This window comes from Chionomys nivalis, chromosome 1, assembly GCF_950005125.1.
Source record: "Chionomys nivalis chromosome 1, mChiNiv1.1, whole genome shotgun sequence".
Taxonomy (NCBI): domain Eukaryota; kingdom Metazoa; phylum Chordata; class Mammalia; order Rodentia; family Cricetidae; genus Chionomys; species Chionomys nivalis.
The window spans coordinates 199520264-199534506 of NC_080086.1; the positions used below are offsets into that span (position 1 = coordinate 199520264).

A 14243-nucleotide genomic window follows, 5' to 3' on the forward strand; every position below is an offset into this window, starting at 1 on the left:
ATTTTGCCACATTTACTTCGTCTCTATTTTTTTAAATCTATTTTTATGTGTATAGTGTTTTGTCTGCACGTGTGTCTCTGTACTACCTGTGTGCCTGATGCCTGCTTGAGCCAGAAGAGGACACAAAAATGAGGACATGACATAGACCACAATGGCATTTTAACTGGAAATTAAGTCTCCGTGATAATATCTAATGTCCAAATTAGCGTTTTCCCAAGTTGTTGGAGAAGTTCTTTATAAGCACTCACCTGCAGGATCTAGTCCATGTCCATGCTTTCTTTTTGACTCTTTATTGGTACCCTTTAAATTAGAATAATCTTCCTGTCATCATGTTTCTAAAGAAAATTCTGTTTCTCTGTTGTTTTTAAGCAGAGTATTATAAGCTAAAAAATGTTTTATTTGGTTTATCAAAATCATTCTACTTGGTATTTGGAAATACTCAGAGACTATAATTGTTAATTATTTCCAAGTAGAAATATAATATATGTATAGGATAGCTTTGCTAATATTTATTTATCCTATTAGATAAGTTGTTTAAAATGTAAGAAAATAGTATGCTCTTCCTTTAATATATTTGAAAGTGTAAAATTAAAAAGTGTTTGCCTTAGATGAAGCTTATTTCACCTGTGTTTGTCATTCTAGGGATAGATGCACTTTGTCTTTCAGGTTCACTACTGTATTTTATAAAGTATGTATAATAGGAAAATGTTTCTTATGTAAACATTTAGATAAGCTGTGCTATAAATTATTAACAGTATATACCATGATCATATTTATAGACTAGCAAATTCCATATAATCTATGACCACTGTCTGCCTGCTGCCTGTTCTCATGCAGCCTGCAGGGTTAAGAAATTTTGTAGAATATCAGTAGCTTACTATATCATATTGTGAAAATTTATGGAATTCAAATTTTCATATATATTTAAGAGTTGAGCATTTATGTTATAATGCAGTATTTACAACAAATTATATGATTCATAAGGCTTCAAATATTATTGTTTGATCTTAGAAACAAAGCCTGCCAACTCCTGCTCTAGAGTAGTAATATATATATGTACTATCATATACATATATATAATATCATATCATGTATATACACTATATAGCTATAGTTTATTGAATAAGGAAAAGTATATTTTTAAGTAAATTATATGTTATTAATCAAATTATACATTTTTCCCTTTAAGATTGAAGACCCACTAGCTATTCTTATTCTCTTTGATGAAGCCAGATACAATTTATTGAAGGGATTTTATACAGCTCCTGATGCTAAACTGATAACACTGGCAAGTCTGCTGTTACAAATAGTTTATGGGAATTATGAGAGTAAGAAACACAAACAAGGTTTCTTAAAGTAAGTATTTGATACAGTGCATGATTTATAATATGCTCAAGATTCTCTTTAGCTAACACAATTTTAATATTACTGCAAAGTATTTATACATCGCTGGCCAGGCATGGTGGCACCTACTCATAATCAGTGAACCAGAGACCAGAGGGTCATGGTCAGACCAGCCTGAGCTGCATAGTAAGACACTGTCTCAGAACAGACATGCTGTTTATACATGGGTTTAGAATTAAATAATACAAAACATTGAATAAAAGAAAAAAACTATAAAACATGAGTTGCTGTTTTGGTTAGTAAAGTAGTTTTGAGTTTTTCTTATGTTTGCTGTATTTGATATAATTTAGCTTTATAGTTTTGATTTATGTTTTTTTACTTTGTGTTTAAATAAGTTGGCTAAAAATTTGACTTAATAAAAAATATGATGAGTCAGATAATTAAGAATCCCACCATAGAAAATAGTTTGAGAGAAACAGATTTTATTTAGCACAGATTTAGTCTAAAGTTTTTATACTGCGATCTTTCAGTTTTTGAAAATATTTTCAATAAAAAAAATTTCATATTGAAAAAGAAAACATTTCTCTAAATTGATAATATTAAGATTGTGGAGCATTTTTAAAATCATATTCAGCTTAAAATTTCCATTATTTAATGCCATTTGTGACAGAGGATTATTGTACTTTAGCTACTAAAGATGACTTATTTAAAGGATGTTGACATGTGTACTTCCAGCGAAGAAAATTTGAAATCTATTGTACCTATTACTAAACTGAAAAGTAAAGCGCCTCACTGGATAAATCGAATACTCCATGAGTACAAGGTAAGCTGCTCCAGAAATGGAAAAAACTGTAGGCCATTTGTATTAGTGTTATAATGTTTAAATATTATTAATAGCAGAATTAAAAGTGAATTTTCTGGTTCACAATGTCTAAAACTGAAACTAAAAAGAGATGTATTTATTTCTAGAAATATAAAGTCTTTTATTGAATACTTTATATATGCTGAATTTTGTGGTAAAGACGTGAGGTAAAACTGAAATAATGTAGTGTCCTTGCCCATAAAGTGCTTACCTTCTATTAGCATAGACAGCACTTGATCTCAGCTTATTTCTTTTTAATATTAAGGCTACAAGAGAAAAAATCCACTTGAGATAATATACCATAACTTTATTCTTGTTTGGAGACAACATTGATTTTAGAAATAACTAGTTAACCTCTTTGCATTATAAAAGATCACATCTTAGCCAGGCGGTGGTGGTGGTGCACTTGGGAGGCAGAGACAGGTGGATCTCTGTGAGTTTGAGGCCAGACTGGTCTACATAGTGAGTTACAGGGCAGGCTCCAAAGCTACAGAGAAACCCCGTCTCAGAAAACTAAAAAACTAAAAAACTAAAAAAAAAAAAAAAAAAAAAAAAAAATCACATCTCTTTTTATTCTACTGTGTTTTCAGAATCTTAGCATGAGTGAGGGTGTCAGTAAGGAAATGCATCACCTGCAACGCATGTTTCTACAGAACTGTTGGGAAATCCCCACGTATGGAGCAGCTTTCTTCACAGGACAGATATTTACAAAGGCAAGCCCAAGCAATCATAAAGTCATCCCTGTGTATGTAGGAGTGAATATAAAAGGACTGCATCTCCTCAACATGGAAACTAAGGTAGGTCTTAAGCTGTTTTTAGTAGACACATCGTGTATTATCTGAAATAGTGCCATCCTCCATGAAGAATCTAGAAATGACATATAGATACACTCTATGCATACACTTTTGCATTTGTAATATCTTTTGTCCATACGGTAGAATAAGTAGTATTTTTGGTAGAATGACACATTTATATGTTACATTTTTATAAAAAGGGTGCTAAACTTTATGTAATGTGCTAATTAATATTTGTGTAAAAATTATAGGAATTGAATATTTTTACATAAATACATATTGCATGTATATTTCTATATGAGAATTTTGTTTTTGTTTTTTAAGACAGGGTTTCACTATGTAGCTCTGGATGTCCTGGAACTAACTATTTAGACCAGGCCTTAAACTCAGAGATTTGTCTGCTTCAGCCAAGTGCTGAGATTAAAAGCATGCACTAATTATATCTGGCTCATATATATTTCCTATATATTTCTAAAAAAAAAAAAAGTTCATTGATAATTTTGGAGACAGGAGCCAGATATTGCAAACTCAAATCAAGAGAGACTTTTCCTTATGTATCTGTCTTAGTTCTGGCTGCTATAACAAACTACCATAGACTGGAGGCTTATAAACAATAGGCACTTGTTTCTGGACACTTCTGAAAGCTCAGAGTCTGAGATTAAGGCACCAGCATGGGCAGATTCTGGTGAGGGTCCTCTTCTAAATTATAAGCTGCTGCTAACTTATTTTATTCTCATACTTATCCAAGCATAGTGGCACATATCTATAATCCTAGCACCTGAGGGTGAAGTAGGAACGTCATGACTGTGAAGCTAGCCTATCCTAGTATACATAGAAAGACCATGATTAGAAGGAGGTGAGGTAGGAGGACTCCGGACTTAAGAAAGGAAAGGCATTTATAACAAAAGTGAAGATTAGTTTCAGGAAGCTCTTCAGGGAATGAGGTTTAGTGTGGATGTGGAAGGGACTATGGCTATCATTAGAATAACTGCTTTTTACAGAGTTTTTCATTTGTTTTGTTCTTATTTTTTATTTTTATTATGTCCAAAATTAAACATAATCATACGTCGTGCAGTATGTACTTGTGAGTGCAGCTGCCCCCAGAGGCTGCAGGTGTCAGATCATCCACTGTGAGCTGCCAGTGTGGGTGCTGGAAACCAAACTCAGGTTTCAGTAAGAAATGTGAGTGCTCTTAGCTGATGAGCCATCTCTCCAGGCCCAATACAGAGATTCTTGACACTGTGTTGTTCTTTATTCTAATCAAAGTGATTAGAATATAAGAGATAAGCTTGACAGTTATTTTTAACATATTCAACACATTTAGGTTGGATGAACATCTTTCTAATTTATGATAGTAAGCTGGTAAAATTTTTCCCTAATTTATTTAGATTTGTCAAGGCTAGATCATTTTTCAAGGGTTTAGAAATTTCATAACTTTATTTTCGTTTTTGTCTCTTATTATGGAATTTCTCCTTTTTTCTGTTTTATTTTATGTGTATGGGTGTTTTATCTGTGTGTAAGTCTGTGCTTCTCATGTGTGCCTGGTGCTCTCAGAGGTCAGAAGAGGGTGCTGGATCCCTGAACAAGAATTATAGTTGTGATATGAGCTGCCATAGGGATGCTGGGGGATAGAACCTGGGTCCTCTGCAAGTGCAACCAGTGCTCTTAACTACTGAGACCTCTCTCCAGCACTGGAGTGCTACTGACTGCAGAATTATGCAGTGAGAATTCAGCACATATTTCAGGGTCAACTCATCAGAGATGCCTGTCTCATGGAGGACGCACCTCATTTAGCAAGCGATGAGGACTGCTGTCACCAGAGATGCACATCTCATCAGTCTTCTCTGCCTTCAGAATGTGTTAAACTGCCCATTGCAGAGTTCTAGTGTTCAGGGCTCTTTGTCTCACGTTACAGCTTGGGATTTCCCACAACACTGCAGTGTGTTAATAGTTTACTGAGCATAATTTTTGGCAAGAAAGTAATCACAGTCAATGCCCTTACTCTTTCAACCAAGTCTTTGTATAAACTTAGGAGTCTGTCCTCCTACAGTTATCTCCTTTGGAAGCCAGTTGGTTAGTGTTAGTGTCCAGGCAAAGAGACCTTCACAGATGCCCAAGGATTACGGCATGTCTAAAGTTATTGAATCATAGCTTTCAGAGAGACAGAGGACAAGAGTGTCTTGGGTTTACTATGCCAACAGATGGGAAAGCACTGCCCTAAGACTGACTTACATGCTCCTTTTTTTAAACAGAAAAGGGTGAGATGTCCGGAATGTTTATCACAAGCTTTTGCAGGCCATGACACAATTACAGCTTACTCTGAAAACTGTTGCTTTTCTCTGAAATTTCACTTTTGCAATAACAACTATGATATTTCCCTATTATCATGCACTTTCATACAATGTGTACATTTACTCTTGTGATTGTATCTCAATCTTATGGACACACATATGCGTGAATGGTCAAATAGATGACTTTTCATTTAGCTATATAGTTTTGATTTATATCATATATACTAGGACATGTTTCATAGCTAGATCTATTGTCCACGAGGGCTACAAACACCTAAAAACCTACCTTGCTAGCTACACACAATTAGTTCACAAGTTCAACTAGACTAAAGGCTTTTTTCAAAAAGGAAACTTTGCAGCTTACACAAGGTCATAGTCACAGATGTCCAACCAAGGTTACTAAGAAAGCATGCCAATTCCTCACTTGCCAGTCTACTAACAATGCATCTCTCATTGGGCACTGTGCACACAGACACCACCCTGGTCTGGTCGAGGCTTTGCTCCTATGGCCTTGGACCTTTGTGTTGCCATGGTGAGCAGCTCAGCTCCTTATCGCTTCAAGGCTCCTACAGGAGAAGAGCTTTTAGGATAGAAGAAGCAGCTTGGAGAAGTTAGAAGTAGAATAGGATTTTTAGAGTAGAAATAAAAAAGTGAACACTTGGAATGAAGAGCATTAGCCTGTCCGTCTGTGTGTTATTATAGAAATCCTCTGCACCCCCTTTGCTCCTGAGAAGCATTTCATCTTTGGGATCCAGGGTAAGGCCTGGAGCAGGTCTCATAGCCCTTACTTATCTTATATAAATTATCATTTATCTGAATTTGTAGTCAACCTTATGGACAACAGTATTTTATTATGCTGTTAACCTGTGGGAGGATATAGAGAATAACTACAAACATAGGGCTGAAAAACAAACATAGATTTTTATACTTGACATGGAATTTGATTTCTTGGAGTTCCTTAGAGCTTGCTCTTGGATCATTGCTTATTTCTGTTAAAACTGGTTTACTTATACTGGGTAGGCTACTGCTATGTAGTTTGTGGCTACTTTTCTATTTCTGTGAACTGAGTTTGCTTAAAAGAAATGAAAAATGTGCAGAGAGCAGTGCATAGTGACTGAAGGCGAGTGGACCCCTGGAGCTCGCTGCCGTACCGTCTAACCAAGCTTCCAGGTTCCCTGAAAGATAATGTGGGAAGAGGCTGAGAAAGCCACTCAGCATTGACTTCTGGGCTTCATGTGCTTGCACAAGGACACACATCAGAGGCCTGTGTGGACCTGGCTCTTCATATTTTGGGGGCCTTAAGAATTCTTTCCTCGCTGGATATTGTCCTCTAGCAGCAGATTTTTATTTTATTATGTGGGGTAAAACTGAGAGTTGCTGCCTTCACCTCTTTTCTTTCTTTTTCTCTCCCTTCCTTATTTTATTCCTCCCTCTTTTCTTTCCTTTCTTCTTTTCTACCTTTTTTTTAAGTCTTGTTAAAGGACTGATTTCTGACACTAGTTTTAAAAATGTTCAAGTGACTAAGTCTACTCATTTTAAAGTATTACTGTGCTTTCACTAGTTCCAGTCTATACTAAATAGATATTTTAGCATATTTTATAAGTTTTATTTTACAATGTGAATGTAGATAACTGGTTTTTAAACAAACATTACTTCTTTTATATATAGCATACACTCATGTAAATTAGCTATCCTGTGTTTCCTTTACAGAATCCCACTTTAAAAATACCCTAAACTATCAGGTGTGGTGGCGGCACACGCCTTTAATTCCAGGAGGCAGAGGCTGATGGATCCCTCTGAGTGTATCAGTTTTATATAGTTAACTCCAGGCCAACCAGAATTACATAATAAGGCCCTGTCTGAAAAAAAAAAAGGAAAAAAAAGCAAACACATAAAATTAAAAAAAGTCCCTGAATTGTTAACATTCTAAGAATTGTCATTTATAAACAACTGATATTTCTAAGCATGTATGTTTTGAAGGATAGTATAAACACTTTTTGGTGTGTATATATATATATATCATATATTTGTATGTTTAGGACAATAAAGAACAAGTTATTACTAGGAGAGAATAATTAAAGATAAGTATATACCAAGGAATTTTATTCTACTTACCAGAGAGAAACAATAAGCATTTTAGATTTTAGGCTTGTTAATCAATGTATACATGGTATATATAGGCTCATGAGAACAGCATATCATACTTCATAAGTCCAAGTACTACATGTCAACAAAGTAAACATTTAGACATAAGAAAAAATTAAATGGCTACTTATATATAGCATTTCATAGGAAAGCATTGTTTCTTAAATAGTTCTATTAAGTTTATGAAGATTGTATTTCTACTGTTTTTTTATTTCTACAATAAATATTAACACATCAGTGTACTTACTTTCAGTGGAATAAAATTGCTGAAGTCATCTGTTAATCATACTATATAAATTTCAGATTTAAAAGTACTGTATATATATTCATAAAAGGTTTGGAACACATTAAAGAAGTTACTATTAACCTGCATGAAGTAAAAGCTTATCCTTCTGTGTTCAAACTCACTGAGAATGAGCATCTGTTAAAATGTTTATTAGTCTGATACAAATATTGTCATTGTTCATTGTGTCCAGGAGTCTGCCTTCTGGGTTCTGTGCTTCACTTGTGTGAGGTTAGTGCGGGTGCTATAAAGAGACCTTAAAAATAATGTTCAAAACAATTACATTTAATAACTAATAATAACATATCCTAAGTGAAGATAAATGTTGCATTTATTGTTTAGGGTGTTTGCCAGGCATTTTGAGATAGGGTTTCATGTGGTCTCCAACTGACTGCTAGTCAAGGATAGCCCTGAATTTCTGATCTTCATCTTCCACCTTCCAAGTACTGGGATTTATAGGTGTGTGCCACCATTACTGATCAATGTTACTTTTAGCTCTATTTTAGCATAATAATTTCTAATTCTGTTGCAGGCTTTACTCATCAGTCTTAAGTATTGTTGCTTTACATGGCAACTGGGAGATGCTGGGACTTGTTTTCAAATCCATAGTATGGAAAATAAGATGAGCTTTATAGTGCACACAAAACAGGCAAGTACTGATAAATTAGTTTGGACTTATGATGATAGACTACAGTTTTACTAAAAGTCTTTTTTTTTAAATTGTTAATTCATTTACCTTCCCTGGAAACCTTTAGTATTAGATGAAATTTAATATTTAAGATCAAGAAAAAATAAAATTCCTTTCCTAACTAAAGGAGCCAAAAAATTGGCAGATTAATTTATCTCTGTTTTAGAGCAGTTAAATGCTTCCTTATGCCATTTGTTTTTCTTCATTCTGATTACTTATTCCCTCTGTTTTTAAAGTTCTTCCCTTTTCTTGACCAGTATACTATCTGAACCAGTTAATGTTTTGTGAGGCATTTCTTAACTACCTTCAGAATCCTAAGTAAATTTATCTTCTATACCCTATTTCTTTTTTAAATATGTTGTTAATTGAAGTAGGATTACATCACTTTTCCTCTTCCCTTTTCTCCTTCCAGCCTCTCCTAAATACCCTCCTCCAACAGCTCCCCCTCCCCCACTGCCTCTCAAGTCGAGAGCCTCTTGTTCTTTTATAATTACTGCTGCATGTATGTGTGCACACACATGTGTACACAAATATATAAATACAACCTGCCAGAGCCATTTTTATTTTTGTGTGTTTATGGTTTCCGGCCTAACCACTCTGCATTAAACACCCAAAAAGGGGCTCATTTCTGGGAGAGTCTAATTCTTCTTTCAGTAGTCATTATTTGACTGTAGTTCTTTGTCTAGGGGTGAGAGAGACCCTTTACAATTTTTCCCTCCCATAGTAACATGTTCATTGATATTGCCATTGTCCAGGTCTTACTTACGCAGCTATTTCTAGGAGAGACTGTTTGACAGTAGATTTTAGGAGTCTGATGTTCTGACTCTTACAATCTTTGCACCCTCTCTTCTGCAATGTTCTCTGAGCCATAGATGTAGGAGCTGGGGTGTACATGTATTTGTTGATATTAGATTTCCCATATTCCATTGATCTCTACATTGTATCAGTTATGGTTTTCTATGATGGTCTATATTTCCATCTATGAGAAAGGCTTCTTTTTCTTATTTTTTTTCTTTTTAAGATAGAGTTTTTCTTTGTAGTCTAGGAGATCCTGGAATTCACACTGTAGACCATGCTGGCCTCAAACTCAGAGACTCACTGGGATTAAAGGTGTGCACCACTACCTCCCGGCTAAGGAGAGAGGTGGTAGTTATACTTATATGTGGGTATAAGGAGAGGTTTAGAATGCAGTGAGGAATCATACTGCTCTAACAAAGTGGCGATAGACTCAGTTCTAAGGTCCATGATGTCACTAGCCAAGGGTACTATCTAGGTTTCTAGTACCAGGCCTGATTTCCCTCTTGAGCCTTAAGTCTGACTAGACAGTTGTTGATTACCACTGACATGTAAATGTCACTTACTGTTACTTTATGTATATCTCGCCATGCTGGTCATTGCTGTGGCTCCTGGGTAGGACTGCTTAATCAGTTCCAGTTCTTTCCCTTGGCAGCTTGCATCGTGTTCTCTGGAATTATGAAAGCTAAGCCACAGCACAGGGGCTTTCAGGTCAGATCCAGTTCAAATTATCCAAGTCCTTTGTCCTAACTGTGTAGTGTCTTCATCAGGAGGGGACCTCCTTGAGCCTCAACCCAGAGAGATAACCAGGAGCTACATCAGTAGTACAATAGCTACATCATGGTTTGGTGAGCCATGTGGACTCCCTGACCAACCATTTGAAGGAGATTTCTCATTACTAATGTGTATATATACACATGCACGTGTGTTGTGTATAACTTTAGATACATATAAAATAATGATACCTTGAGGCTTTATCATACAACCACGGTGTTGTCTCTTGCCCTCTGCTTCTGTGTTGTCCTCCTTCCTTCCTTCTTTATCTCTTCTGGTTAGTTTTAGTTTGAAGTTTATTTTGTTGGATATTAGAACAGCAGTGCCAGCTTGCTTCTTGATCCCATTTGCTTGAAATACTTTTTCTATCCTTTTACTTTAAGGTAGTCTCTATCTTTAATGCTAAATGAGTTCTAGACAGCACATAGATAACTTTTGTTTCTTAATCCATTCAGCTTCTCTGTGTCTTTTGATTGGTAAGTTTAAGCCATTAATATTTAAAATTATTATTGAAAGGTATACATAGATTGCAGTCATTTTGATTTTTTTTTTTTTTTTTTGCTGGTTTGTGTTCTTGCTTGCAGCTTTTTTTTTTCTTCTTTTTTTTTTCTTTGTAGGGTAACTTGACTGTATTCCTCTCTTTAGCTCAAAGCTGCTTTGCTTATAATATTCTGTTTTGTGTTTTGTTGTTGTTGGATGTGAATTTGTTTAGACCGTTTGGATCATAGAAAGTTGTTTCTTCTCTAACTATGGCAGTTAGTTTTAGTTTTGCTGGTTACAGTAGTTTAATTTTGCAGTTGTAGTCTTTTGGAACTAGGATTGCTTGACTTTAGGTCCTTCTGACTTTCGTAGTTTCCATTGAGAAATCAGGTGTTATTCCAGGTTTCCTGTATTTGTAACTTGGGGGGTTTTGTTTTTCTCTTGCAGCTTTCAATATATTTTCTTGTTTTGTGGATTCTTGGTGTTTTACCTGTGATATGCCTTTGGGTGTTTCTTTTCTGGTCTTGTCTATTGGGTGTTCTCTGTGCATCTTTTATCTCTACAAGTGTGTCTTTAGTTTGGGCAAGTTTTCTTTTATCATCTTGTTAAACACCTGGCCTATGACATTGACTGCCCTAGGATTCTCTCCCTTCTGTTTCTGAGTTCAAAGATTGAGTCTTTTGAAGTGTCCCACACATTTCATATGTTCACTTTCCATGTTTATTAATCATTTTTTACTTTCTCTGTTTCTTTTGGGTATAGATTCTTTTATTTTCTAGTACAGATATCTACTTATCTTCTGATTGATTCATTCTACTTGAACTACTTGTAAGACTTTCCCTGAGTTCTCTAACTGGCATATTGAGTTTTTCAATTGTATCTTCATTTCAGCTTGTGTTCTCATCAATGTTCATATCTCTTTATTCAGTTTCAGTTTTCAAATATTTTTATTTCATTCAGCTGTATGTATTTTCTTGAACAGCACTCAACTGTTTATTGCTATCTTCTTAGAATTCAATAAAGTATTTATATCTTCTTTAAATCCTTGAATTCTTTGATAAACTTTGTGATTGTTCTTTCAAATCCTTATGGGAGAATACTTCTGAAGCTGGTGGGTTTATGGGAGTGATTATTTTGGCCAATCATGCTGTTTTTGTTTTTGCCATTTGACCTGGGTATATGGACTGCCTTTGTTGGCTGTGCGTCTGATGAAATAATCTGGCTTTTCTTCGACTGCGCCATGTGGCAGATGTGCAGCAGAACTGAGCCGAGTAAGCTGGTGGGCGAGCTCTTTACCCAGACCAGGGAAAGATGGCTCCCAACCCACAGGACTGGGGCTAGCCAGGCAGAGGGAATTCTTCATTGAAAAGGGTTCACACCCACAGGTTTAGAACTAAATTTGTGGGTTTGCAGGTGTATTAGATACGCCCAATTTCTTGACATGCTGTCTCTTCCTAATTAAGTTACCCTTCAAATAGGTATGAAAATGCCCGCTACTGTGTATATCTTTTTGTATGTTTCATATTTCTTGTTAACATATGGTTTATTTTGTAGGCTGGGCTCGTGGTAAAGCTGCTAATGAAGTTAAATGGACAACTGATGCCCTCTGAAAGAAATTCATGAAAAGAAACAGCTGGTTCTCAAGCCACCACATTTTGTAATGCAGTTTTTTACATGAAAGATTTCTTAAACTGTGACTTAACACAGGCGTGTAGTCTCTTGTAGTATACATGTATATGCTGTTATATACACTGTACAGAATCTGTACTCATGCTTGTGTAATATACCACTGTTTTGTATGATATGCTCATAGACTCTTTTGATTTTTGAGAGAAACACATAAAAAGAGATAGACGGTCTGTATTATATTAGACAAAATAATAAGCTTTATAAAAAGTTATTTTTGGTAAATAGTAAAGAGTAGAATGTGATGAAATTAAAATACAGCTTTGATATAATTTTGTGTGTTACTTCAGAATATACTAAAAATCAACATGATTTGAATAAACATGTATTTTGTACTCAGATCTCTTACTTAAAACATTTCTTCTGTAGTCTATGAACATGCCCCAAGGTGTTTTAAAACTTTTCAGTAAAGATATATGTATCACAAGATAGCTTTCCTTGAAGATGTTGTGGCATCAGTTCTGGGTGTTTTAACAGTGATGATTCCAGACAATGGACTGGGAATAAATAAATTTAAATTTTAAATCTCAGATTTAATAAGGCTTTATATTGATAAATTAGACCACTGGTTGCCATGCAGGCACACATATATATACGTATGCAATGTAACAATTTCTAGATGTTAGTAGTTGTTAAATGTATGCTGTATTTTTGTGTATTGATTCAATACTCATGTGTATCGCCTTTGCATCGTAGGAGACCACACCACATGTGGAGCACGAGTGTCACAGATGAGCAGTGAATCTGACTAATGTGCTCTTTCGTGTGCTCTGTATTGTGGTCTTCCCGACCCAGTAGAGCAGTGTACTCCAGTTTCAGAGGTGTATAAAGTTGTCAGAAAGTTGTCCTACAATTGCAGATAATTTTGGTATGCCATTTTCTACTCTTCATGTTAACTCTTTATTCTAAATGATACCGTGTGTAAACCTTATTAAAATTAATAAGGTTCATAAGAAATTTTGTTCTGTGCTTGGTACTTTCAATTCTGTATAAACAGTTCCCTGGATAGTTTCATCCATTTGTAGGTATGCTCTTGAATCTCAGACCTAAAACTTGAGCCTCATTCTCTGTCTGAATTCTAGATCTTAATTATAAGTTCTTGTTCCTATATTTCTACTTACATAACCTATAAGCAATTTTGTTTTCATCATTCTTTTCTTCCTTCCTCCTCTTCCACTGTTATTTGGTTAATGGTGTTGTCAGATTGCATTCGTTTACATAGCCTTCAAGTCTTAGGGTAGTCTTAACTTTTCTTTTTCCCTCCTTCCTTACGGTATACATTCTGTTGATCACATGCAATCTAATGTCTCATGAGTCCTTTCCCATCCTCTTTCTGCTTGTACTGCAGCCTCCAGAGTTGAAGTCCTTGCCATTGTTTCCTTTGCTGATAGCCTGATACAGGCTCTACACTGCCCCTCTGCCACACAATGCCAAGTTTATCTTACCAGTCTGATCACTCTGGATTGTATTAATAAAGTGCATGATTAGTCTATTAGGATTCTCTAGAACCAAACTGATAGAATGAGTATGTAAATTATAGTATGTAAATTACAAAGGGGTTTATAAAACAGTTTATAAACAGTTTATGCTGTAAGAGTTGGGTAATCTAACAATCTAACAGTGGCTGTGTGCATATTGGAAGGGCTGAAAACCCAGTAGCTGCTTAGTCTGTGAAGTTGGATCCCTCAGCAGCCCAAAAATAGTGATGGAGGCCTAGAGGACTCCTAAAGCACTGCTGGTCCTTATTCCAAGTTGAAAAGCTTAAGGAACTGGGTTCTGATATCAGTGGGTCGTTTGTTCATTCCCAGCTACTCAGCCCTGAAATAGTCACACAGTAATCTGTATCAGTTCCAATACTGTTTGGCCAGTAACTTAAGCATATTTCTGGCTTACTCTTACATCCGAAACTAACCCATCTCCATTAATCAGTATTTAGCCACATGGCTGTGGCTTATCAGGTAAAGTTCATCCAGCATCTGTCTCCTGCACTGTTACATGGCTTCTCCTTTTTTTCTCCCAGCATTCAGTTTAGTTTTCTTCACCTAGCTATTCTGCCCTGTTCAGGCCCATGACAGCTTCTTTATTCATTAACCAATAAATA

At 35.5% G+C, this 14243-nt stretch overlaps 1 protein-coding gene across 2 annotated transcripts in view; it reads left to right on the top strand.

Moving 5' to 3' along the window:
* Krit1 (KRIT1 ankyrin repeat containing) overlaps positions 1-12445 on the top strand; it is a 42509-nt gene extending 30064 nt beyond the window's left edge. For both annotated transcript variants that reach the window (XM_057765652.1, XM_057765644.1), the window contains exons 13-17: positions 1190-1356; positions 2080-2167; positions 2797-3003; positions 8252-8368; positions 12011-12445. In XM_057765652.1, coding sequence (XP_057621635.1) covers positions 1190-1356; positions 2080-2167; positions 2797-3003; positions 8252-8368; positions 12011-12079 — 648 coding nt within the window. In that variant the 3' untranslated portion in view covers positions 12080-12445. The remainder of the gene's footprint in view (positions 1-1189; positions 1357-2079; positions 2168-2796; positions 3004-8251; positions 8369-12010) is intronic.
* Positions 12446-14243: the final 1798 nt, after the last annotated feature.